General features: G+C 46.2%; 1 protein-coding gene across 3 annotated transcripts in view; it reads right to left on the reverse strand.

The window, feature by feature from the left end:
* SLCO3A1 (solute carrier organic anion transporter family member 3A1) overlaps nt 1–27,305 on the reverse strand; it is a 318,998-nt gene that overhangs the window by 12,144 nt on the left and 279,549 nt on the right. For all 3 annotated transcript variants that reach the window (XR_010932283.1, XM_067695865.1, XM_067695851.1), the window contains exons 7-9: nt 26,123–26,261; nt 12,763–12,938; nt 8,084–8,148 (exon numbers count right to left, since the gene is read on the reverse strand). Coding sequence is in view for 2 of the 3 variants with exons in the window: in XM_067695865.1 (XP_067551966.1) it covers nt 8,084–8,148; nt 12,763–12,938; nt 26,123–26,261 (380 nt within the window). In the remaining variant the exon portion in view is untranslated. The remainder of the gene's footprint in view (nt 1–8,083; nt 8,149–12,762; nt 12,939–26,122; nt 26,262–27,305) is intronic.

A 27,305-nucleotide genomic window follows, 5' to 3' on the forward strand; every position in this document is an offset into this window, starting at 1 on the left:
ATGATCCTATCAGTGCTGATGCGGTTGGCAGGGCTTCCTCCTGGGCCCAGGTGCCTCAGCACTTATCCTTAGCACTGTCCAACTCTGTCGATTGTTACCCCAAAGAGAAACCGCCCCCCACCCCCAGGAAGAAATTTTCATTGAAACTGCAATTAAATCTCTCTGGCAGCTTGAGTTAATAAACTCCAAACTCAAATTCCCAATACAACCTGCTCCCTCTTTGCAGCTCCCAGGTCAGGTTGGTCTTGGTGGGTGGAAACTCACATTCCCAGCATTCTCTGCCCCAAAGGCTGCCCAGGTGTTTGAGACCTTTCTCACTAACCAGTGTGTCTTCTCCTGACCCCCAACAGATACCTTTCTTCATTTAACTGAAAAAGAGCCAACTGGAGGAACTGCCATGGCAACCACCGATAGACACTGAGCTACACTCCACATTACTTAGGTAAAGAAATGGCGATCTGGAGGCAGTTTAGATTGCGGATAGACCTGGGGATCAATGGGACAAATCTGGCCTGTTCCTGTGGCCCAGTGGGAGAATGCAGATCCATTCACTTGTCTATCTGTCAGAGTTTTACTAGGTTGTAACTGGCTCCCATGCTCCTCCCTCCTTTTCCTTCTGCCTCTCTTGTCCTAGCCCCACCCACCAGCAGGCAATGGGAAGCCAAGACTATGACACCTCTGGTATAAGCTCTGCCAAGGGAAGGAACTGATGGTACAGGGCCGCTCGCTCCACAGTGCCCGGGTGCCTGAAGAGTTGTATGCAAATCCAAGTTGGGCAAATCAGGTCATATTTTAAGCACATTGCAGGAAATGTACAGTATCATGGAACCATTCATTAATGCCTGCTTAAATTAAAAAAAAAATCCCTCTAAAGTGCCAATAGGTAACTCTTTCACATACCTGATCCGAGTGAGGATTTTTATAACATGGAGTTGTCTTAAAGTAGGGCATATTTCTACGTGCTAACGATGTCCGTTTTATCCTTGTCAAGCTTTACTATTGGATGACAAGGCCCTGGAAAGTATCAGAAAAAGCCTTCCAACAGAAATTAGAAAGCTAAGTGCCTAGCAAAGTGTTTCATGTTATACTCGATATTTTGGAGAGCACCTGTGGTCAAGATGAAAGACCCTCTCACTTAAGGAGCTGAAAGGTTGGGGTAAGTTACTTTCGGTGCCTCCGTTTCTTGATCTTTTAGGAAATAGTATGGCCTGCCTGGTCAGACTCGAGGTGAGCACTCTGGTACAGATGAGGGGAGTGTTATGCAAGGGTCTGGCCCTTCCATATGGCCAGAACTTTTGCTACCTTATCTATCTTGTAGAGGGGACTTGGGGGTGATAGTTTAGAATAAACTCTGGATTGGGTACCTTACGAGTCGTACCTTATAACCTTTGTGATAACCCTTTTACATTTCTGAACGGAGGAAATATTAGCTTTCTTTTCTGCCAAGTTCATCTTTTCCTCTTTGACTTAAAATGCTTTTCCAAAGGGGAGCTCTGGCTCTCAGGTCCTGAATTCCAGGTGTGCAGAGAATATTAGAGACGAAGCACTTGCTGGATCTCTTACTTAGAGGCCTTTGCCATTCTAGAACTCATCTGATTAGTGACAGAAGGGAGGTAAGTTGGGTGAGGTGTATGTTAGTACCTACTTCTGCTGTTATGTCCTCAGTTACCTAAGGAAGAAGGAGGCAAGTGATGATAATGAAGTACTTCTTTAGAAACCGTGTGTTTTAAAAGAATGCTCTCCTCCCTGGAGCCCGCAGGAACCGTCCTCTCCCTTTTGAGCTCTTTTCTTCCTAATGTTTCCTTGGGAGAAACTCACAGATGAAGTAGGCATTAACTAAGGTCCCATCACAGGGACACTGGGAACCCACCATATGTTGGGGAGGGTATCTGGAAAGCTCAAAGCTGTTACTGGCTATTACAGAGAATATTAAGAGGATTAAATCTTACTTCCTATTACACTCAGGCCCAAATTGCAGCTATATTTCAATGCAAAAATTGCAGTGCCGCTTAAGGAAATTGTCTCTGTTTTCCTGAAATCTATTAACAAAGATTAAACCTCGGTGTCTTGTATCTTGGTTACTTAATTCACTCTCTGGGTTGAAAAGGCCAGGCCTATTTATATTCTTTGGTCTAAACTTAAAAGGTGAACAAAGGCTTTTGTAAGAAAAATAAATTCACATTCCTTTATGGGACAAGATGGAAGCTGCAAATTACTCTTGCATTTACATTTCAAAAGATATCCATTCCTCTCCCAGCTTACCTGCCAAGACCTGAATTCACCACGGAATCTCTATTCAACCTGATGGAATTACTGTTACCTCGAGCGCAAGCTAGAAAGGGATGTCAAAGTATGTTCTCCTGAAAGGGTTAATGAGTTTCTCTGTTTCAGCAATGCCAAGAAAGAGACTGGACTGTCAACATCGTCCAGCATTGTCCACGGGCACCTGACATTCCCTTTTCTTAAATCTGAGAAGTTGAGAGGAGCTACTCTATTCTCATTTCATTCCTGGCTGCCTTGTTAAACTCACTGAGGCTCAAAGACCTTAAATAACCTGCCAAAGGCCTCATGACCAGTAATGGCAGAGCTGGACTCAAGCCCGGGCATGCCTGACTGCAGTGGGGTCCATGGCAAGTATCCGATATCACCTTAGAACAGGCCAGGATGTAGATCATGGGTGGTTCAGGTCCTTCAGGAGGTCAGATAAATCACTGGTGCTTAGTAAACGTTTGCTGAATAAACAACTAAATGCAGAGGTGAGTGGAAAGGGTCTCCCACACATTCCAGACCCTATATCCTGAGCCCCACCATCCCATGGCTGGGGGCAACGGCCTCTCATCTGGGGTCTCTGGCTGGCTGCGCTTACTCCTTACGCACTCATTTTACGTGTTCATTTCTCCCACTTGCTGTAGAACTTCTTTATATTCAAGACTTCACAACGGGAGCTCAACAAGTGTTTGATGAACCACATCAGGAGCTTCTAAGACGTACTTCTCCTAGACCAGCTCACCAATGACCCAAGACCCAAGGACAGTCTGCTCAGGAATGACACCTGTGTACAGAGGTGCACCTTGAGGTTCCCAATGCTCTTTGCCAGCAGGTTGCTCGGGAAAACTAAGAGCAGGCATTTGTGGAGGAGAGTTTGTGGCAGGTGGTGAGTCAGCCCAAGTCATCCCTCACAATTCCCTTGAGACCCCTGTGTCTGTTACCTTATCCTATTAAAGGCTTCTCTGTAGGCCCAGTCCCAGAGGCTCAAATCCTCAGCTGTATCTTGTGCTTCTGCTGTTTCTCTCTTGCTTTCATCTAGTCCCGGTGGGGGTGCTCCACATTACCTCCACAATATGGCTTCCATCTGTCCTTGCCTTTTCATCCCACTGCCTTACCCTGGTCACCTTCTCTTCTTCTCAGTGCTTTAGTTATCCTGCATCCTGCTGAACCACCTTGCACCTTTCTCCCAGGTTGATCTTCCTAACTCAGAATTCTGAATATTTCCATCTCATACCATCATTTGTTCCACACTGGCAATGACTCAGCCAAGTAAAATCCTTTTTCCCTTGAAATTCAAGGTCCAAACTCTCCTAGCCCTTTACGTTACCCATACTTGCTTCATTCTCCTACTGGAGAGGGCAGGCTCTGGCTCCCACTTATTTTTATATCCTTTGAAGCATCAAGAACAGTGCTTTTGACATCGCATGATCTCAGTGTATATTTGTTTCCATTCATTTAATTTGGTGTGACATCTACGGCATGCAGTAGACCTCCAGGAGCAAGATTCTGGATCAGACCTTCGAGCGGACGTTATGCCCACACCCAGAGAGAAAAGCGGTGATCAGGCCATTTGCAAAAGGATGAAGAAGGATGGATTTGATTACATCAGGCATTCTGCTTTGAGTAGGTCATTCAGTTTTCTCTGTATTTCCCGACCTATATCCAGCTCAGTCTTCTCTCCCATTCAACTTCTACTGCTGTCCTGGGTGACCTGAACTTCTCCATGGACATGGGCGTCCACACTTTGGCCTTTCAACAGCTCACCCTCAATGTCAAGGATGTTCCCATCCTCTCTAGTCATGCCACACACTGGGTTTTGTCACTTCACAGACACCAAAGCTTTGGCCACAGATTCTAATTCTTTTTTACATGAATTACTACATCCAGTTCCTATGTTCCTTTCTCTCTCTCCCCTCTCCTGGCTCACCTCTTCCTTATCCAGCCCAGGTACCATGGTCAATCACTTTAGCCTCACTGTGACCACCGTCCTTAATTTCTTTGCTTCACACTCCTTCCACTGCACCTACCACTGATACAACCAATGGCATTCCTAGGCTGCCACAGGCTGCTTGGGAAGCTCTTGGTGCCACACTGACATGGGCCAATGCATTCCCTGCCCCTGCCCTTTCTAACACCTCCTTTCCTTTGGCATTTAAAGCAACAAGGGGAAAATAACCTTGCCTTCACTTCTGGATCTTGCTCTCTATACTCCTCACAGCCAAGTATCTGCAAAGAGTGGTCTCGCCTCGCTGCCCCCACTTCCTCAAGCTCCGACCCACCAATGATGGTGAATCAAAGACTGAGCCTTGAGACCAGCACTGTCCAGTATGATAGCTACTGGCCACATGCAGCTACTTAAATGAAAACCAATAAAAATGAAGTGAAACTAGTTTATGGAAGCCACCTTTCAAGTGCTCCATGTGGTACAGATTTGGAGTATTTCCACCATCACAGAAAGTTCTGTTGGACAGTGTTGGTCTATACCACTCCCAACTTGCTCCTCATACTGGTCTTCCTGTTTTAATAAATAATATCCCCATGCACCACATGATCCAAATCTTTCATAAGGAGCTGTCACTGTGGATTCCTCCTTCTCAGATACTCCAGTCTGTACACTTCCATTCAGAGACTAAGCCTTGACAATTCTTCCTCTACCCACATCTCCCCATCTTGGTAGCCAGCATCTCAGCTTGGGTCTCCAGCAGCTACTCTGTTATACCAGTGGCTTGTTACTCAGTTCCCACATTCTCTACATGGTAGACAGTGGGCCTTTCTAAAAATGCACAATGGCTCTTCAATGACTTCTTCTGCCTTAGGGATAAAGGTCAAACTTGTCAAAAGGGCAGCAGCCCTTCCCTGACAGCCGCCCTCCCTAGCCCCATCTTCTGCCAGTCCCCCCAGCCTTCCTGCAGCCCCCAAACATGCTTCAGCCTTTGTTCACTTCCAGGCTTTTACTCCTTTAAGTCTCTCTGTCTAAAGCACTCTCTCCTTTTTGCTCAGCTGTGTAACTCTTCCTCGTTCTTTCTTCACGTCTTAGGTAGACAGCACAGCCTTTCAAACCCACACCCCTGTCCCCATCCCCAGGCCAGGCTAGGTGGCTCGCCCACATGTCCCCCGTCACTTGTGCTGACTGCATCTCAGATCTCGTCACACTGAACTGCGACGTCCTCATTGTATCCCCATTATCTACGTGGGGGCCAAGCACAAAGGTTGACAATGTCATGAAATCTGATTTCTCAGTTGGCCCTTCATAAACAGTAAAGGTGGTTAATCTTATTGGGTGCTGCAGGAAATGGAACCAGGCCAAGTGCAAAGACTTCTTTGATAAGCCACTTTTAATTAAAAGATGAAACTGTCCCATATCTTTCTAGAGCCATTTTCTAAACTGTGATGTGTGACCCATATGGGTAATACAATCAGTATGGTTGGTCATGATCCACTACTTAAAAAGGATGGAATGGAATAGAAAGTAGCAGAGGACATCAATGCATATTAAGGGTGAATATTTTTCATGAAATCTTTGCTTCAGCTATATTTGTGATATGTGTGTATGTACTGGGCCATACACTGTAAACCTTATCTCTTGCTGTGGCTCACAGAGGTTGAAAAATAAATACTCTTCTAGATAATGCTTGGTTGATTATTCCTGGAGCAGACATACAAATAGAGAACCAGCTTTAGAAACAGCATGTCACATTACACATGCTCTATAATTTTCAGTTCTGTCTTCAAGTGTCCTATAATTTTCATTAACTTTTCAAAAATAGCTTGCAAATTTTCTTTCATTTTGTGCTATCAAAATTCTGAAGGCTAATTTTTACCAGCTATACTGAGTCCTCAGCATCTGTTTAGAGATACAGAGAGAGACCTCTGCAGCAACTCCATAGAGGGAGGGCTTTCATCTTCCCTAGTCAGCTTCTGAAAGAACTCCCTAAGAGCAGCACTGAGCTCACTTACCCGGGTATGGTCCACGGAGCTCTGAACACATTAGGTGCTCAATAAATGTCAGTTTGAACACATTCATTCATTCAACATTTTCAGAAATAAGGGTCCCCTACTTGCTACCTGATATTACACATTCATCTGTCCATCCACCCAAACCAGGGTGAAGTGGGGGAGCATCACCACACATGCATTTTTCTATCCTCCCAATGATAAGAGAAAAAAAAATCAGCATAATTGGTACCCTGTGCAGTTAGTTAGAGAGCTCTAAAAGCCACTACAACTTCCAGGAAGGCTTAAATGTTTTAGTCTGAATTACTGCTGAACTTGTTTGAACTAGGTATTATTATACCTAGAACATTTCTGTTTTCCATGAACCAGAAATAAGACAAAGATGCCATTTAAGTTTCTCCATATGTACCAACAGATGTGGATTGATGATAGTGATTGAGAAAATTCTGAGGTCTTGTCCTGGGCATGGCAAAAGTGATCACAGCAATTGATTGAAAGTTGTTTGCTATAGACAGAGATAGGGCATGTGTCATGTATTTGCCATTCCCCGGGGAAAACCTTACCTTATTAATGGATTTAAGGGTGAATAATTTTCTTTCACTTATCAATTATATAGGAAGTAATCTCGTTCTGCAAGTAATAAAATCTATATATATTCATTCAAATTTTAAAAACAAATTTAGAAAATATCATTTATAGCCTCACTATTCAATGATAATAGCTGATACCATTTTCACATCTAGCTTTCCGGTATTTTTCCATATTTATGTATACTTTAAAAACATTTGCACATATATTATAGACCTCTTTTTCCCCCTCCACATATCATGTGCCTTTTCCAAGTCTATGAATATTTTTCTTTCCACAACTTTAAAGGGGAACATAAATCCTACTGGAATTAGCACTCATAATGGACTTAACTAATTCCCTGCTGTTGGGTATTTAGGCTGTTGCCAATTTTTAACTTTTATAGACATTTTTATAAACATTTCTATAGTTAATTCTTTATGCTCATCCAGATTATATACTATTTGGAATGAGAAACTTTATTTTTACTCTGAAGATATAGGCCATGGTTACTTCCCTTTCCACATCTATTTACCATTTAATGTCCATTAAAGAAGACCACAGCTTTATTATCCAAGAAAAAAAGTTGTCCTATCTTGATCTTGGCCTTGACAAAGGGAGTTCATAAAGCAACAGTGTGGTCTAGAGGGAGAAGGGTTACCTTGTTGGCCTTTCCAGCTTCTCCCCAGCCAGTCCCAGCACCCCGGAAGAATCATGGGCTATTCCCATCCTGTTTTCCCATCTTAAAAATTGGGGCGTTAGACTTAATTCCTTCTATCCATACCAAACCTTGGAATGTAGGGTCTATAGCATGAAGGTCATATTTGCCCCATCCAGGAAACCCAAGGTAAATAAACTAAATCAGTTTGGAAAAATTTAAAGGATGCAAAGTTTCCATCTGCGAAGCACTGTGAGAACACCTCTCTCCTCGAGCTGGAAGCCCCATAAGTGAAGCATTTCACAAGCTGCTCATGGGTTGCTTAATGAGGGTTCCAAATGACCCCATCAAATTTCTTTCCCTTGGGTGCCATCGCTTTCCCTCCTTATGCCAATAAGAATTAAGGGTGGTACAAAGGCCTAGTTGATATCAACAAAAACTCTGCAATATCCAGGGAGTGTGTGAGTTTAGGTCTAAACCCTGAGCAAAATTAACAGAATCGATGTTTCTCTTGTTTACCAAAAAACCTCATAGGAAAAATGATAAACTCAAGAAAGGGGATGATTCCACTGATATGTACTCACCTGGTTATAAGCATCCAATTCATTATTGAGGAAACAAAGAGATAATACGTACCCAACAAACGGAGGAGGAGAAAAAGAACTCCCAGGGCGTAGGATTTGAGTTCAGGGCTGACTGTCCTACATGCAAAGAAGAGAAGAGGAAAAAAGAAAAGATGCTTATCACTCCACTTTAATTAACAGACCCCAGAGTCATCTGCTGCTGTCCGTCAGAGTCCTTCTGTAGAAAATTATTAATGGTTTTGTGCTTTTGGTTTTTTTTTCACTTTCCCTGCCTAAACTCTGAAAAATCCCTGCAATTGCAGTGACATGAGTTTAGGAATTTAACAGTGTTTTTTATTAACTAAAACTAATCTTCTTATTTGAAGGATGGGATGCAAATTTGGTCCACAAGGTCTTTCATCTTCCCTGGTCAGCTTCTGAAAGACCTCCTTAAGAGCAGTGCTGAGCTCACTTACCCGGGTATGGTCCACGGAGCTCTGAACACATTAGGTGCTCAATAAATGTCAGTTTGAACACATTCATTCAACATTTTCAGAAATAAGGGTCCCCTACTTGCTACCTGATATTACACATTCATCTGTCCATCCACCCAAACCAGGGTGAAGTGGGGGGGCATCACCACACATGCATTTTCTATCCTCCCAATGATAAGAGAAAAAAAATCAGCATAATTGGTACTCTGTGCAGTTAAAGGCACTTTGCTTTTGCTGGGACAGGGAAACATCTTAAATTGGTGGGTATATGTATCTGAGGAAAATATTGACAGGAAAGACAGTTCCCCTTATGCTATACAAACAGGCAAGAACCATAAACACCTTTGTCATTCTAGCACCATTTTGTGAAATCAACCAGACTAGCATGGGTCGATTCCCTAGATGAACCACTTGTGAAATAATCCATTCATCTAGATCCAGTTTCAGTACCTTTTAAATTGGAAAGGTACCTTCATATAGTTGCATCACTTTGTTTTGAACCGAATCAATGTTCTGGGCTTTGGCTTACCCACAACCGTCCCCGAGCATGATCTTTTCACACATTTTCTAGCACAGTCTCAGAGGGTAACACTTTCTGGGATAAGAGTGACAGGAGAGGGGGTTTGGAACTGGTGACCGATTCCAGATAGAGAGGCCCTCACAGCTGGTCATAGATCACCTGCGTTATGTCTCTTACTCTTGAAACTAGTATTTACTCAATGCTTGTCTTCTCTCCTTGAGGCCAAGGACTGTTTGCATCTCGTTCATCATCAGTGTGGTGTGTGACACACAGCACATGCTGAGTGAATGTATAAGTGGGTAGGTGGGTGGGCACATGTCTCCCACTAAGCCCCGGGCAGCCCTTGTCTCTGGTGTGCTGGTAGAGGGGGAGGCATCTGACTGACCACATGCGCTCCAGGTCATCCTGAACACCACCAGCAGAGAAACCTCCTCTTGTCCCGTCCCCATTATGAGTCTCTAGGGAAGATGGGGAGATAAGTGCACTACTCTGCCCCCCGGAAGGACCAGGCTAGACCTAGAGACAGTCCTGTGTGGCTAAGCCTCAGGAAACACCAGGAGAATTTCAGTGTGGCCGAAAGGCCAGGAAGACTCATGTGGTGCAGGAAGGACCCAGGCAAGCAATTCTGCAGAAAATAAACATTAGAAATAAAGTTACCAATGGGACACCTAAATCCAGTGGGATACCTAGTATACAAGATATATAACCCATCTCTGGACTTGGTAGCTAGAATACTATTCTTAACCGACCCCAGGGGTCATTCCTCCAATCATCCAGTGGCAACCATCCAATGACCTACCACCTGGTTTGAGCATCAGATGCGCATGCCTTTGGCTTCTTGGTATATAAGGCCAAAAGACACTGTCACGCCAAAAAGGACATGGATGTTGTTTCCACAATCTTTGCCCTATTTCTGAGATTTTTCAGAGAAAACTAAAAATGTGTTGTTCGTGGGGACATACACGTTCCTTTTCAATTGCAAAGAGTCCAGTATAAGTAAGCAGTCCCAGGGCGGCAGGTCAAGACTTTCCATTGAATGACAGGGAAACCACTCTCTGGCTGATGAAGCCAGATACCTGTACAATATCAAAGATGACATCAGTGTTTCTGGACAGAAACACGGTCAGTTCTCTTTCGAATGCGCGTGGAACAAAATCCAAGCTCTCTGGAGTTAATATTGGCGCCACGGTTTCACTTTTTGCCCATTCACTTGAAGGTACTGACTTGAAAGACACAAAGATAAAGGCAAATTCTCCTTATCAAGAAAACATGCTGCATAATGAGCTAGAGTACTTATCACTTGAAGTTTGATTTCCTTTTAGCTATCATGTCACTAGGAATAAAGTGAACAAGATGCTAAGATTTGCCTTCATATCCTGTTGGGAAACTGGTTCCCACAGGAGCAGTAATCCTTCTCGGCTTTAGTTACGGAGAAATGGAGGGTTTGGGTCAACGTTACTGAAAGCGCCAGGCCAGGCCAGGGAGAGGGCCTTAGCTCCACAACTTACTAGCTACGTGACCTTGAGGATACTGCTTAATCACTCTCTGAGCCTCTGGCGTCTCCCCAACTGAGCACTAATAAAGATGCAAACGCAGGAAGTTAAAACAAGAGTCCAGTGCGGGCACCTAAGTGGCTGCTAGTTGGTATCCTCCCCTGCGGATGTCCTGAGCACTGTTGTTGGCAAGTATGTTTCTGTCTGGAGTAAGAGTGGGAGTGGGTCTGTTGCTCTGGCACGTGACGAGGGCCGGTGCTCATCTGGGCTGTGGCTCAGACTGTGCCCTTGTAACCTCCCTAGAACATCTGTGATGGCAAATTGGAGTGGATGGTGATGGAAGATGGTTTACCCTGGACCCCTCGAAAGGCAAGTGGGCACATATCTCCAGCTGTGAGGTAGACAAGGCCCAGCCTGGGTCCTCCAGGCCATCTGTTGCTGGTGCATTGAAAAGGAATCAAAGATTTCCTGAAAATCTCCTAGAGCTATCTATCAAGCTGAGATTTGGAAGTGATTAAGATTTCAAATGACTTTCTGCGTTTGGTCTGCCAGCTACAACTACTGAGCTGGGTTTTTGCAGAGGAGTCAAGGGGAGAGAAAAAAGGGGACCAGTCATTGCTAATGGCTGTAAAGGTCATTTTTCCTGCTTCTTGGTGCCTTTTGTGTGTGAATGGCACAATATAACTTCAAAGGAATTTCTAATAACAAAAAGTAATGCAGCCACCCTAAACCCATACCTGAGATCTGATGCGTTTTGTCCATGTGCATATTATATATAATCATCTTCCATATATAATTTCAATAGTTCATTTCATAAACACTTTTCACATGTTTAAGAATTTTCATTATCCCACCGAGCTGTGGTACTATAATTTAACTCACTATTCCAATTCAGATTTTTCTGCTATTATAGTTGACATTGTAACAAAAATCTGTCTCCACTGAACTATTCTTCTCGTAGAGAAGTATTTTCTTAAGACAAGTAGCAATAGGTAGGGTTACCACATAAAAAATCTGAACATTTTTATGGCTGTTGACTTACATTTGCCACACTGCTTTTTGAAAGAAGTGATACGCTTCTCAAAGCCACCAGCAATATGTGATTTAACCCGTTTTGCCTTGCTTACAGCACTGGGTGTGAATTTTTTAAATTTATTTTTCAAATTTAATAAGTATAAAATGGTAATTTGCTATTGTACCCTTAATGCTTCTGCACGTGAAAAGTGCTTTACTAATGACTTTCTAACATAAGTACTTTGTGTAAATTCTTTTCCTCGTGAACTCATAACCAAGATCAGGAAGTGTGGTAGGCACAGTGAGAAAAAGAGGCCAGATAGAGCAGCTGGTGATGTACATTTGTACAGGCCGCATCCAAGCATTTCATTCCTACTTTTGTCTCTGGCCCTTGGCATTGAATTGGTTTGTTTAGATAACTGCATCCTGGTGAGATGGATCTGTTTGCTGCCACTTCTGGTTCCGATGGATGCCAGAGCGTGGAGCGTTCTGCTTCTACGTTCCTCAAACAGTCTAGATAACTTCGTAATTGTGTAAGTTACTCAGAATATTACTCAGTAATTCACCTTTGAGGCGCCTCATCTGCCCCCAGGACAGGTCCTGAGAGATGGGGAAACAGAATTACGGCGGGGGGGTGTCTCTCCAACCATCCACTTATACAAAAGCAGTCACTGCTTGCCTTCCGTTAGCCACTCAGCCCTGCATCGCACTTCGTCAATGAGCCCTCACATCTTCACGGCATTTGCACATAAGTGGTCTCGGCAGGACCCACACCACGGCAGGAGGCAGGCAGGACCCATGACATCACCTCTAGTTCCAGATTCAGAAACAAGTCTGAGGGAAAATGGGCCCAAGGTCATACAGCTAATCAGTGCCCGGACAGGAGCCAGACACAGGGACGTGGCTAGTCCAATGTCATTTTCATTTTGCTCCAACCATGTGGCTCTTTGCAAATATCAATAAGGGACCACGGTCCCTTTCCAAATCACCTGCAGCGTCTATTCTTGGGATGACATGAAAGTGCAGTGTTCTCTCTTGGGCCGTGCTTTCTACTTTTGGTGTGAGGTCTCTATCAAACGTCACCGATTCCTACCAGCCTAGGGAAGCTGGATTGTAAGACTCATATAGTCCCCGGAGTTCTGATTTCCAGGAGAACTGCAGACACACAGCAGGTGGGGAGGGGGAGACGGGAGGCTGGCTCTCGGGTCTGGGTTCCAGGGGCTAAGCTTACCTGATAAGGATGATGACTGAGGGAGTCTGAGCCATTGCCCCAATCATGCTGCAGACACACATCACACACAGGAAGGTGAGGAAGGCCTCTTGGCAGCCAGGACTGGGGCATTTTCCAGGGACCACAGTCGCATTCTCAGGCGGGACGGTCGTGAGGCACGCACAGCTGGTGAGATTCTGAAAGGGAAGCATTCAGCCCTTTTAACTGGGGGTATCTCCAGTTTCCCAATCCAAAGCCATCCAGCAGCTGGAACTGTCATAGCCTTATTATACATTCTGCAGCATTTCATTAATTAGGCCTGAATAAACGAGTTAGATTTTTTTAAAGAGGCTGCAAAGCACATATAAATAAAGGAATATTTATGGGGAGGAGAGCTGATTTCCCCATCTCCTGTGTATTTCATATCTATGCTCAAGAATCCCTCAATAAGCCGAAATGCAAACAAACATGTCCCCCCCACCAATACAATTAGAGAGGAAATTGTGCTTCCACAATGTGATAAAACATTGCCAAATTAACAGTGTAATCACTTGCCAATTTGTCCTCTCTTTTATGCCGTTATAATTACACTGAAGTATATTAAAAGAAGTAAATCAGGTAACCCGCATATGGTTGCTGGTTCAGGGCCCAAGGTGGCACTTGGAACAAAGGATGTGCACCGTCATGCGTGAAGTTGCTGAGCTCGTCGGGCTGTGAGAGGGGCCAGCTAATGGGAAAGGTCTCGAGTGGCTGAGAAAGCAAAGAGGGTGCAGAGATGCCAGAGAGTTTAGAGCGGATCGTGCGGAGAGAGCTGGAGCCCAGAGAGATACATTTATTAATATATGATCAGAGAGGAGAAAGACAAGCGGCTGCATTCCGTTTGATCTTCGGGGGGGATTCTTGCCCAGCCAGCCCTGCTCCCCAGCACGGTCCTGGCTCACGCTTGAGGAATTTCTGATGGCAAAGGGAAGAGCGGGGACTCGGAGAGGCAGTGCCGTGCCGAGCCAGCAGCCGGGCCAATTAAAGTTCGATAATAATAGTGCAGAGGCCTTTAATGAATACAAAGTGAAAACAATCATAAATGATTCATCGCTTTTCTTTCCAGGACTGCTCGGCTCTCAGGGCACATGCCGAGGTAAATTCTAGTGAGAGTCGAACAAATCCCCTTTGGCTTCTACATTTATTCTCCTCAGTACGTCTCCCCTCATCTTTGTTCCTCTCCTCTTCTTTCCCCAGAGGACATACACATTGGAGCTTTTCTTATGCCTTTAAGCTACATGGGATGCTTTCAGGGGTGTCCAAAGCCTGCTGCCTCCATCCTGGGCGGCTGTGTCCTGCCGAGGAGGTTTTACCCATGCGAAGTCGGGGAGACCTTGGGTGGGGCTGGACCCTTCTTCCTAAGACATCTGGCACGGCAGGTGCTCTTGTGTAAATGGCCCCATCTCAGCACCCAGGGGTGTTTACTGTCGCGCCCTGAGAAGTGCTGAGGCCCTACCCCTCTGTCCCTTTCCATACACCTCTGCCTGGAGACATACTAGCTCTTCTCCAAAACCCCGTGTTGATGTCTCCTCCAGCTGCAAGGCCCCTCCGCAAGTCAGCCCCCATGTGAGCTGGTACTTCCCTCCGTGAGGGTACACGCCACACCCCACAGCAGAGACCCTCGCTGCCCTCCTAGAGGAGACCTTGCGCTCCTGGGATCAGAACGTGTATTACCTGTGATTTACTGAGCATCGTCTCACAGCACAGCGCTGAGACACAGCAGGGGGAACTCAGCAGACGGTTTTAGAATGCCTGCGTGAACAGACCTTCCTCTGCTTTCATTAGGAAGCAGGCCTTCTCCCCAAGTCTAACTGAAAATGCCTTTTCTCTGCCTTCCGGGGAGAGGAAACTGCTCCCCTCCCCCGACCCCGACTTCACAGCTAGACGTTTCTAGCTGTTCACACTCACCACCTCTGCGTCCTCACCTCCCACGCTCTCAACTCACTCAAGCCGACTTGGGTCCCCACCCGCAGTAATCGGATCAGCTAAGCTCGCCAGTGGCTTCCATAGCCTGCCCCTGCCATCCACTTTTCTCCTCCTGGAGGCCTCCCTCCCCACCCCCAGCACGTGCCTGTGACCCACTTCCTCGACTTCCACAGCTTGCTCTCTGGTTTCCTTCCTCCCTCTCTGGTCGCTCCTTTTGCATTTTCCTTGCTGGCATCTTCCCCCGACCCCACTTTAAAATGCTAGAGCTCCTCGAGGTTCTGGTCCAGGCTTTCTTCCCTTCTCATGCTGTACTCTTCCCTAGATTGTTTTACATCTACACGCTTTCCGATAACTCTCCTAAATTTAATCCCTAGCCCATATCCCTCCCAGACCCACTCGGGATGCCCCTTCCTAAGCCTCTGAGCCTGCTGAGATATCAACACCGACTCCGGGATGAGTGCCCTGCGTGGGATTCCGTGCCGGCATCTTGGCACTACTTTGCCATCCACAGCGGGAACTATTTCCCTAGGATTCCCTTCCCTGCATGGATGAAGCTGGACCAGAGGGAAACACAGACGAGATCTGGAAGTGAAGCAGAGGCCGTTACTCTCGGATGGTCAGACACGGGGACAGACACACGCAGAGGTGCCCGGAAGGAGCTGGCTGGTCCTAGCATCTCTGTGTGCATCCGCCTTCTTTACTGACTACCCTGCCGACAACAGAGGGCCCATGGCCACCTCTACTGACCTGGACGCAGGCTTGCTGACGTGCTTCCCCAGACCCTTCCCGGAACGCCCCCTTCATCTCACTGAGCAGCCACCTGGGAATTTCCCATATGCCTCGACTTGCCCACCTGAGCTGGTACTTCTGGGGATGTAGTGAGTGACTGTTCTCCAGTCCTTCATCTCACTTCTTCCAGATCTTAATTTGCCAACTCCTCCACATTCACGTTAGTTCTATTTCCTATACTAAACTCTTTATTTCCAAAAGACTTGTGGGTGCTGTTTTCCTGACCAAACCCTGACAGATACACATACCCCTGGCCCCAATCTCCTTTCCCTCCACATCTCTTGCCTTAGAAATGACACCCTGTTAACTCTATAGAGACCTGGTGGACCTCCCCCACCCCTTACTCCTACGTCAAATCCATCTTCCTTGTGACCATAATGCTGATAAGGACAGAAACCACTGTGGTTTTGATCCCTGACTTATCCCCAGCCCTAGAGTACGGTATTTATTGAATGAGTGAATGAATGAATGAACCCTCAAGTCCTGTTCATTTTATCATATCCTAAACACCTCTCAAACCCTGCCCTAGTTCACACCACTCCCATCCTCTTCTTTTTTTTTTTTTTTTTTGCGGTACGCGGGTCTCTCACTGTTGTGGCCTCTCCCGTTGCGGAGGCTCCAGACACGCAGGCTCAGTGGCCATGGCTCACGGGCCCAGCCACTCCGCGGCATGTGGGATCTTCCCGGACCGTGGCACGAACCCGTGTCCCCTGCATCGGCAGGCGGACTCTCAACCACTGCGCCACCAGGGAAGCCCACATCCTCCTCTCTTTGATCCCTGCTGTAGCCTGCGAGGAAAAAGAGATTTGGGACCGGGGTCCTTAGAAACACGTGGACTCGGAGAGTGCTCAGGTATGAACAGGGAACAGGCCCCTGGTGGATGCCTGTGGTCTTGTTTTGCCAAGTACCCCAGGAAATGAGTTCTGACTCACGTAGCCCCTTAGGAATGTGATGTCATCAGAACCCTTTGAATGAACTGTGTGATTGGTGAGCTCTGTTTAGTTTAATAAGTAATCTGTAATTGGAACCTACACCCAGTCTTAGATTTCTGCCCTGTACCTAGGCTATGGCTCAAGTGTATTACATTTACCGTAAGAGGAAACTGCCCGGCCCCTCTCTGCTCTGATAAGTAAAAAACTCCTTCTGAAATTCTCTGGATTAGGCCTGTGATCAAGGCCCTAATGGAATGGGTCAGAAATAAGATGCCTTTATCTCAGTGATTATACAGTCCTTCTGGTCCAGGTGAGGGGAACGTGTCCAGGAAGGCAACATCCTGTGAATGGCGTGAGCGAACAGCGGGGCTGAGCCACCCTGGGATTTGCAGCCAAGGCAAAGGGGACAGGTGAGAGCACAAAGCCAGGGGGTGGAATGGGACAAGAATGGACCCAGGGCAGCACAGGCTGATTGGACAGGAATAAGCACTTGTAGGGTATAGATGCCAGGAGAGGAGAAGCAGGAAACTGCTACAGGACCAGTGATCATACTGGCTTGCTGGTGCCGAGGAGAGAAGCTGGAAATGGATGGGTCCCTCTCAAATGCTCTAGACAACTCTGTACTAATTTATTCAGATTTAATGTATTTGAGAGGAGCTGTGAAAAGAGGCTGGGGAGGAGGTAAGCCGAGTGACCTGAGTGGGGACTTGGATAGGTTTCCTTTTTAGTTAAATGAGTCAATCTGACAGAATGAACAGAAAGTGCTGGGTGGTCCCGAGGGCTGGGGCGCAGGCTGGGACATTCCTAGGACCCTTCCCGCAGAGAATCCAAGGAAAAGTGCTAAGCCTCAGTCCTGTGGCAAGGGATGGGAACTGTCCTTTATTTGGGCTCAGGTGATAGAAGAGACCACAGATCGCCCTGGCCATTGTGCTAAAGGACCTGTGGGGCTCTGGGCGTACAAGGCCAGGTTAGGGAGAAACTTCCACCCTGATGTCCCAGTGTGTTGGGAATAACCATCCCAGGGTGCATAATTGGAAGAGAGGACTTTGCACCAATGAGGCTTCACACTACAATTCCAAGTGAGAAGGGAGAGCAGACAGCCTTTCCGCTGGTATTAACTTGGCATGTAAGTGGGAACAGAGACCTGCAAAAGCCCCAAGCAGTAGGAAGTTTGAAAATATAGGGATAACCTGGGTGTGAGGGAAGGAGATGATAGAGGTTGGGGTACTAATTCTCACCCTGTTTGTATACAACAGCCCCATGGGTGGCGCCAGCCCAGAATGCAGATGGACCTGGACAACGGCCTATAGATGATCATGGCCTGAATGAAGGGGTACCCCCTAGTGCTGTCCTCAGCAGCCCCCAATATATTTAACTGTGAAGGAAGTGCACTAGGCTCCAGGAGATTAGTCTACTGCTCCTGACCTGGCAAATGTCCAGTTTTCCATCCCGTGGCAAAGGAACGTCTCCCCAGTTTGCCGTTCTCTGGGGAGGAATGTGGTCCCCACTGCCTCCAGGAGAGTTGGAGTCTCTGTCTGGTGCCAGGCGTGGGGTGGAAGGACCTAGCTTTACTGCCCTGAGAGATCATGTTGATAATCAGATGACCACGGTGCTCATGGAGGAACTGGCCTGACCACATTTGGAAGCAGTGGTGACCTGGCAGACAGAGTGGGACTGGCTTGGAAATTCTACAAGAACTTATCTTACAGACAGACTTGCCCAGGCACAAAATGATGTCAGTATACAATTCAAGTCACAACACAGTCTGCAGGAGCTAAAGTTTTGCAGCCCTGAATGCCCATCAACAGGAATTGGTTAGATGCATTCCATTAGGTCCACACACGGAATATTATGTAGCAGTAAAAAAGGTACCAGAGTGCTCTTTATGTACTAATATGAAAAGAACTCCAAGATAAGTTATTAACAACAAAAAAACCCCACAAGTAACAAGCTACAGTATAAAATAGATAACCAGCAAGGATCTACTGTATAGCACAGGGATCTACGTATATGTATAACTGAATCACTTTGCTGTACACTTTGCTGAAAATAACACATTATAAATCAACTATACTTCAATTAAAAAAATAAATAAACAAGCTACAGAATAATACCTTTTGGTGCATTAAAACCCAGTAGCTGCAAGAAACTAATAATAGTAATTACCTGTTGGGCAGAGTAGTGGGTTGAAAAGTGGGTGAACAGGAGACTGAGGTAGAAAGGAGTATCCACTCCCTCCTTTTTGGTTTTTGAACCACACACATGTATCATCTATTTAAAAAAATTTAAAACTCCAGAAGAAGAAATCAACAAAAGAAGAGCAGAGTCACTAAAAATTGTACTCTTGTTCTACATTCAGCCATTAATTTAAATTGAGAAATGTTTCTATTCACATGCAATGATGGAATAAATAACTACGATAAAGCTGGAGAGCATAAAAATAGAAAAATGACTCTCTCAAATCTAGGTTTCATCTTCTCTTGATGAAGGAAATCATAAGCATGCTATTTTGACAGCTCATATTATAAGAACAAAATACTCCTCAGCAGTGTTTCAAAAGTATCTGGCAAATAAAGTTGTTTTTGTATTTTTTCCCCCAATAGTCAATACTGATGGATCAATTCTATTAATTGCACAAATAAAACTAATCTCTAGGTTGAAAAATGACTTTTCTAAGGGGACAGGCATGGGGGTGATGATGTTCTTTGTATTAAGAGCCTGTGAAAACTTGAAAGTTTCATTCTCAGCATCTTGGAATACTGTTTTTGGTTTTCTTTCTGAAATATGTTTGGTTACCAGGAAGAAATGACAATCTCTATTAAAGGTCGGGCCCTAGTGCTATAGTTCAGAAAGGGGGTTGGCCAGAGGGAGTGCTGACACATGCAGTGTCCTGTCCGGCTTCTGTCTGATGACCGAGATGGCAAAGGACTGAGATTGTACCACAACAGCTGGGACATCTTCCTTCGAATGACAACATACTCGTATGTGTCCTAGACTTTTATGGGATCCCTTCATGATTCAGTGAAGTTCCTCAGACATTCTCCTGTCACTTATTACTGTCTTTTTGTAGCTTAGAATCTCTTCACCTCACTGGCCCAACCCTAGTTGGTTTTTCCAGGTGAAGACGTCGGAGCTCGTCATAAAGAGCATCACGGGCAACCCACGTGCCTCAAGGCAAAGGGGAGATTGAAACACTGCAAGAAGAAATGCGCTCTCTTGTTCCCTGGCAGGGTCACTAGCTGAAGGATAATGGCCAGGGAGAAACACCCTGTGATGAAACCAAGACCTCCATCCACCCTTCACCTCTGTAACCGGCATCCTGTCAGAGCCTTAATTATCTCCTGCCGAGGGGAAGGAAAGGGCCGTTCTTTGGGAAGCGTCGGGCTTACTCTCTGCTCCAGCCATCTCAGGTGGAAAGTGTGGGCAGAGCACAGAGGAGAAGGATGTGGCTGCAGCTCAGAATGAACACCGGGCCCTTCCCTTTACCTTCCTCCTTCCAGACTCCAAACCAAAGCCTTGCCCTTGTCATGAGGTTCAAGCCTCCCCACCACCCCATGCTCACACACATTCCAGGCTGGGATGTCCTTCCATCCTATCCACCGGGCAACGACCCACGCATTCTCCGTGGATGAAGCCTGGCCCTGCCCCTTGCTCTTTCTCCAGGAAATAACATCCACACCCTCTCCTTCCAGCCCCGCCCCACCCTGAACCAATTCCTACCCAAGCAGGCAGAAGGCTCCAAGTTCACCAATTTCTCTACATACCTGTTTCCTTCCATTAGACTGTAACCACCCAACCTTTAATGCTGGATCTTATTTTTAATACCAATGTTTTTCCTTATTGGAAAAGGGATGCATGTTCATTTTAGGTTATTTAGAAATATACAGAAAAATGTAAAGAAACATATAAAAATTAAGTTTTTAGTCCTAGCCAGAGATAATGTTCTGTGACAGGCTTATCCTTCCAATCTTTTCCCATGCAGAGATAGACAAATCTTTAGATTTTTCTTTACCTTTACTAAAAGGGATCATAATCTAGTTATTGTTCTATAATGTATTCTTTTCACTTAATACCATATTATAAACATATAAGGCCTGGTTAGCTGCTGCTCTTGGGTGTTCCCTTGTAACGTAACTCTATTAATATATTACATCTTAACTTATAGTAAACATGATCTCCTTGCCTTATTCATCTCTATATTTCTAATGTCTAGCCCAGGGCCTGAGATATATTAGATGCCCTGGGAGGCAATGCCCTCATTGGGCTTGACTTCAGAATATTCCCAAGTCCCTCTGACAAGCCATCACCAGGATGAGGACAGACTTTTAAATCAGTTCTGGCAAATGGGGTCAGGCTATACAAGAGGATTTGCAAACTCCAGACCTTTGGGGACCGTTAGGAAACAGATAAGAAAAATGGTCCAGTGTCCGGGGTGACCAGTGGTGGGGACCATGGCTAAGTGGAGATCAAATGTCTTGTCTAAAGCGTCAGTCTCCTCTTAGCTCCAGCCAACTGCTGCCCCATCGGGGTGCAGGTGCCATGTTAATTCTCATCCACCTTTCTGGCCTTTCAGAGAGGCCAGAAATCTAGATTTGTATATGAAATACCCAGGCTGTTAAACCTTGGTTCAGCCACTGTAGTTACCCCTGCTGGCAGATATGGCATTTAATCGACCAGTCTGTTTCTTCTGCTGGAAGATGCTGACATGGCACCTCTAACCTCCAGCTTGGTTTCTACAGTGGGTGAACCCAATGATGGTGAGATGGAAAAGGAGACTGAAGGATAGATGCTCAGTGTCAGCTCAGATGCTGCCCTGTTTCTAGAAAATTTTAAGAACTCATTCCTTTGACTACAGCAGTGGTTCCCAACTGGGGGGTATTCTGTCCCCCCCATCAGGGACCTATGGAACTATCTGGAGGCATTGGTGGTTTCACAAATGGCAGAGGGTGCAGGGGGTAGTGCTGCTATTGGCATCCGGTGGGTAGAGCCCCAGGGATGCTGCTAAACATCCTCTAGTCCCACAGCAAAGGATGATGCAGCCCAAACTGTCAACAGTGCCCAGTGGTTCTCAACCTTGGTTACGTATCAAAAACACTTGTGTGTGTGTGGGGGGGAGTGTTTAAAACACTGATGGCAAGTAGAGCAATTAAGCCCGTGCACCACAACTACTGAGCCTGCACTCTAGAGCCCACGAGCCACAACTACTGAGCCCGTGTGCCACAACTACTGAAGCCCACGCGCCTAGAGCCCATGCTCCGCAACAAGAGAAGCCACCACAATGAGAAGCCCACGTACCGCCACGAAGAGCAGCCCCCTCTCGCCGCAACTAGAGAAAGCCCGCACACAGCAATGAAGACCTAATGCAGCCAAAAAATAAATAAACAAATAAATTAAATCTTAAAAAAAAAAAACAAAAACAACTGATGGCAGGGTCCCACTCCAGAAAGAGGGAATCAGAATCTCTGAGGATAGACCTCAGGCCTCATGTTTTAAAAGCTCCCAAGCAATTCTAATGTGCAGCCAGGACCGAGACCCATGATATTGAACGAGGAGCACCCTGCACACATCCAAAATGGGGCTGCCCCCTCCCCTCCCCCCATAGCACCTACTCAGGGCTCTGCTCAAACAGGCGCTCGATAAATCCTTGTTGCCTGGATGGGGGAACAGGTTAGTTGTCTATCATTAGCCCCCTACAAACTGCTGTGCTGGACTTGTACTGATTTTCAACATTCCATTGGCGGCTGATAGAAGCTTTTTTTAAGTCAGTTATTCAGTACATCAAAAGGATACAACTTCCAGCAGTCAATCAGCAGCTACCAACATGCTTTCTGTTAGAATAATTACTTCTGAGAGTGAAAGGTACAGAAACAATCCGGACAATATATTCATGCCAAAGGAAGCTTACAAAATTAGCTTGCTATCTTTTTCGTCACTCTTCCTGGTCATATGCAATGAGAAGAATTAGGAGTTGTATATTAAATGCAATTCTGGAAACTTCCATCACTATCACTCAAGGAGAAATGAGATCAGAAAATGAAAAACAAAACCCCAAAGCAGGGCAGGAAGGGCAGTCTAATATCAGGAAACCGCTAATGTGAACCAGATCTCCTAATAATCAGAATGATGTCCTCAGTGACTTATTCGTGTCTAATCAAGTTAGGGGAAATTTTCACAAGTCTGGGTGGAAGCTATCAAGTGGGGAGAGATGAGCATGCAAGAGGTGTTTAGGATTGAAATCTGCACCAGCCAACCAACCTGCCTGCCAGTTGTGGTATTACCGCCCCTAGCGCCCTGGGGCTTGCTAAGCTTGGCATAGAACCTCCAGCCGGGTGTGCAGAAAGCCTAGGGCATTTATCCAGAGCCATGGCTAATACTGGGAATGCAGTGGCCCACAGCAGAACCCCATCCCTGGATACTGGAGCCTAGTGATGGACTGGTGATGGAGACGCAGGCGAACATGGACCATTCAGTCCAGTGGAGGGGGCCACAGTAAGAGCCTTGCTGGGAGGGCAGGTGCTGAGGCCTCTGCAAGAGGGGTGCCAGTGCAGCCCTGGAAGCAGTGAGGAAGTGGGAGGAGGCGTCTCAGCTGCGCATAAGGAGGTGTTAGGGATGTGAAGGGCTTAGGGGAAGACCAGCCCTGATGAAAGAAACAGCATGGACAAAGGTCTGGAGGTAAGAGAGAACTGGGTGTGCTGGGGGCACCCCAAGAAGTCTGACACAGCTAGTGGCTCCTCAGAAGGTGGGCAGAGCGGGGGAGGTTGAGGCTGGAAAGGCAGCAGGGCCAGATCGTGAAAGCACAATGTCCCGACTGTGGGGGGCACGCACGGAGAACTTCTTTCTGGTGGAAAAAAGGGAGGGATCCTAAAGAGGGAAGTCACAGGGTCAGAGGAAGACACTGGGATTGGCGTCAGACAGACCCTGCGTTCCCGCGCCAACGCCACCATGTTCTGTGTGACCTTGGGCAAGGGACTAATCTGTAATCAGGGAATAAGTAGAACACCTCCTTGCCAAGGTTGTTACGAGGGTGAGTGAGATACTGGGCTGGCCAAAAAGTTCATTCGGTTTTAAGTAAAGACATTTTTCATTTTCACCAAAAACTTTAATGTAGTCACGAACCAAATGAACTTTTCGGCCAACCCAATATATGCGGGGCTGGGGGTATAGGTGAAAGAATGGTTGCGTTGACACTGGGAAAGGACTCCAGTGGATGCAGAAGGAATAAATACAAAAAAGGGAAAGAGGGAAGAGAGATGAAGGAGACTGTAGTCTGTGGAAGAGTTTTTCGGGCGAGCTTGGAGACAAGAAAGGAAGAGGTAGAGGAGGAGGGAGTAAACATACCAGGAATCGAATCTACTGTTTTGGCATTTTCTCAAAATACTGATATTCCTCTGACTCTGGGCCAAGCTGCCACGGGCCATGAGGAACACGTGGAAGGCCCCGTCACCTGGCCCGCACCGGCTCTCGGAAAAACTTGCTGCTGTTGCAAGTTTTATGGTTGTGGTTGTTTTTAGGCCTCGACCATCACAAAGGCCCCTTTCCAGGATACACGTGGCTCTGTGGCCCCAAAGCCCTCATCCACCCATTGGAAGGCAGGGCCTCCAGAGATCTGCCTCCACGGGGTGGAGTGTTATTCCCACCCCAGCCCTGGGGTTTTCTCAATCTCTTGAGAAAGAGATTGTAATTGTGGGGGGATATCACCTCTCTGCTTTGCCTGCACCCCAGCAGACAACATGAGGCCTCTGGTACTGTGAAGAAAAGGCAGGTGTCTGGGGAATAAACCATATGTCCAGAGGGAAGCGGAGAAGCTTGCCCTCTGATGATAATTGCATTCCACAGCTTGCTGTTTCAGCAGCTAGAAGCAAACCCCAGCCTGATTAGGCTCTTATGCAATAAGACTCTAGTCCATGCAAGATCAGGAGACATGGATTTTTCTAGATTATTTTTTGGTCAGAAAATGCTCTGGAATAGACTGCTTTGGTCTCAGGACACTAGCCTATACTGAGTCGATGTCATTCTTATAACAGCACAGTAACCAAAACTGATTTATAATATAACTTTTTGGACATTAAAATGTTAATGAAATTGCTGTCATGAAAAAGAATAGCTTGAATTTTTATTTTAACCATTCTCAAGGTCCCATCTCTTTTTAAAAATTCATTTCCTCTCACTTGAAGAAACTGCTTTACCATCTAATTTAAAACATCAGTTCCCCTCCCCCCAAGGTGATTTACTTTCTCTATAGAAAAATGGTAGTAACCGGCCAAGAATCTAAATGTTAAATGCAAGGAAAAATGAGACCTTTGGAAATGAAAATAAATGATCAATTTTTCTTCCTTCGGAGAAATCACTACTCCCAAAAGATACGGGATGTGGAAAGGAGAGGAAACAAATGATTTCAACTCTAAGTTCCTTGAAAGCAGCCACTCAGCCTTCTTATCTTTCTTTCCATCTATACACTTCTGGACGTTTCTGGAGCACTTGTGGATGCCAGCTCTCACTTAGGAAACTCACAGGTCAGGGCAAATGAAAAACAGATCACTGCAGTGAAACAAGAGAAATGCCTCCAGGAGAGACAGGTAGTAAGATTGCAGGGTCAAGAACCCCAAAGATAAAGGAGGGCAGGGATGGTATCACAGAGCAGGGGGCATTTGAGTAGGGCATTGACAGGTGAGTAGGAGTTGTCCAATTGGAGGGAGAAGCAGGAAAAGACACATGTTGTGTGGGGGAAAGCTGAATATCACCAACTGAAAGGAAGCACAGCTGAAGAGCATGGCGGAGGAAAGACACACGCTGAAGACACACACAAACCCAATTCAGTGCCTAGATCTTATCTTCTAGCTGACAGTAGCATTAGAAAGGGTCCTAGTATTACAGAAATCATTCTGGCTTCAGTGTAGAAGACAGACCAGCAGGGGGTGATCCTGAGTTGTGAGGCCAGGGAGGCGACTACTATGCTGGTCCAAGCAAGAGATGAGGAAGACCTGCACCAGGGCAGTGGTGGTGTGGATGCAGAAGGGCAGGTGCAAGAGACGCCTGCAAGGTGGGATCAGCAGGACTGGGTGAGCAGTCCCTTAGCCTCAAGTTTTCATGCAGAGAATGTGGAAAGCTGCAGGCTGACAGCAAATTGTGTAATTCATGCTGAGAAGGAAAGAGCCAAAAAAAAATGATAGTGGGAGGATGGAAAAAGGTGGGAGGCATCTAGCTAAGAAGAAAAGGGCAAAGGAAACTGAGCAGAGAACAGGTTGGATTAGTGCCACATAACCTCAGGTTTGGAAGAGGCCTTCCCTGATAAGTGGCTTTCTAGCCTTTCTTTACATACTTCTGTTGATGGGGAGCTCATTACCTGTAGAGTCATCCCATTCCATTGATACCTTTTGTGAGTTCTTTGAACCATAATCTTTTCCTCTGGCTCCACAGAGCTACCTTTGAATTTTTACTTTCAGTTGCTCAAAGACACTTTTTGGAAACCTATTTGATTTAGCAAGAAGCAGCTGGATGGCCTGGCAGGCCTCCCATCCTGCCGATGGAGAATCCTCCACTAGAGCAGGGCAGAGGCTGAGATAAATTCACAGCGCAGGAACACAAAGTTGAGGACACGTGTGGTTGCCCACTCTTGCCCTTGCCCTTGGGTTTTAAGCTACTTTAGCTGTCTGAGTCCCCTGCCCCATCCCACCCCATCAGAAAATCACCAATACCGTGCTGTTGCAGCCAGCAAAGCAGGCAGACAGGTAGGTGATGCCATCTGCTCCACACACTGGAGTGAAGGAATCCGTTTGGCATTCACAGTTTTTATTGCAGGACGAGTAGGGGTCCAGGGCCGAGCCAGGTGATGAGCTGGAAAAGACAGGAAACGTGGAACCCATCAGAGAAAGGTCAACTTCTGTTGGATCCCCCCAGTGACAGCCCTCTGCCCTCTGTGGTCATGGTCACCAATGTGGTCGTGGTTCAGGGAAGGAGGGCCATCAGTGCTTGGATTGTGCATGGATATACAGAAGCTGCCTCTGGCCATGTGCTCCCATTCTGCCTGTTTGACCTCGCAGGGTGGCAGATAAGCCCGGCCCTACTTCTCCTGACTTAACTTCAGGAGAAGGCCTGGTGGCCTGCTCAGAGGAGGAGACTGGTGTGGAGAGGAACTGGTACCCTGCAGGCCAACCACGCTGCAGCCCTGATGCTCCAAACTGGATTCCCAAGGCAGCTGCAGAGTCTCACGTAGAAAGGGGGACAGCTATTGGCGCTGGCTATGGAAGGACTCTCTGTAATTCCCTCTAAGGGCAAGTCTGATTGGACTTTAGTTCAAAGTCTTGGGATAATAACTCGGAAGTAAGTTGTCCTATAAGAGCTAACTTCTTTCCATGCTTCTCTCCTTTTTTCCCCTCCATCTCTCCCTCCCACCCTTATCAATACCTACTATGGCTCATACCCTGTAATTACTATGTGAGTCTAATGATAGCTTCTGATGGTTTAAGGAATTGTTGGGACTTCCCTGGTGATTCAGTGGTTAAGACTCTATGCTTCCATTGCAGGGGGTGTAGGTTTGATCCCTGGTCAGGGAACTAAGATCCCTCATGCCATGCATGCGTCCAGAAAAAAAAAAAAAAAAAAGGAATTGTTGAAGTCTCTTATTTTAAGCTGAATTTGAAAATAAAACTTATTTTTAATTTTCTATCTTCACGTCATTCCTAAAATCAAATGACAAAAATTGGCATTTGAGTCCTCTGTGGAGTGAATGTCTGACTGTCTCCCCAGTGCTCCCTTGGCCGCCCTGGGAGAGAGCCTTTAAGTGGAAGTCAGCCTTCTCTTCCCAGAAGGTTCACACAGATTGTTCAACCCTGGGAGGAAGATGCAGAGGCATCATCGACTTCGCAGCTCATGGTCACT

The sequence above is a fragment of the Pseudorca crassidens genome, chromosome 1 (genome assembly GCF_039906515.1).
Source record: "Pseudorca crassidens isolate mPseCra1 chromosome 1, mPseCra1.hap1, whole genome shotgun sequence".
Taxonomy (NCBI): Eukaryota; Metazoa; Chordata; class Mammalia; order Artiodactyla; family Delphinidae; genus Pseudorca; species Pseudorca crassidens.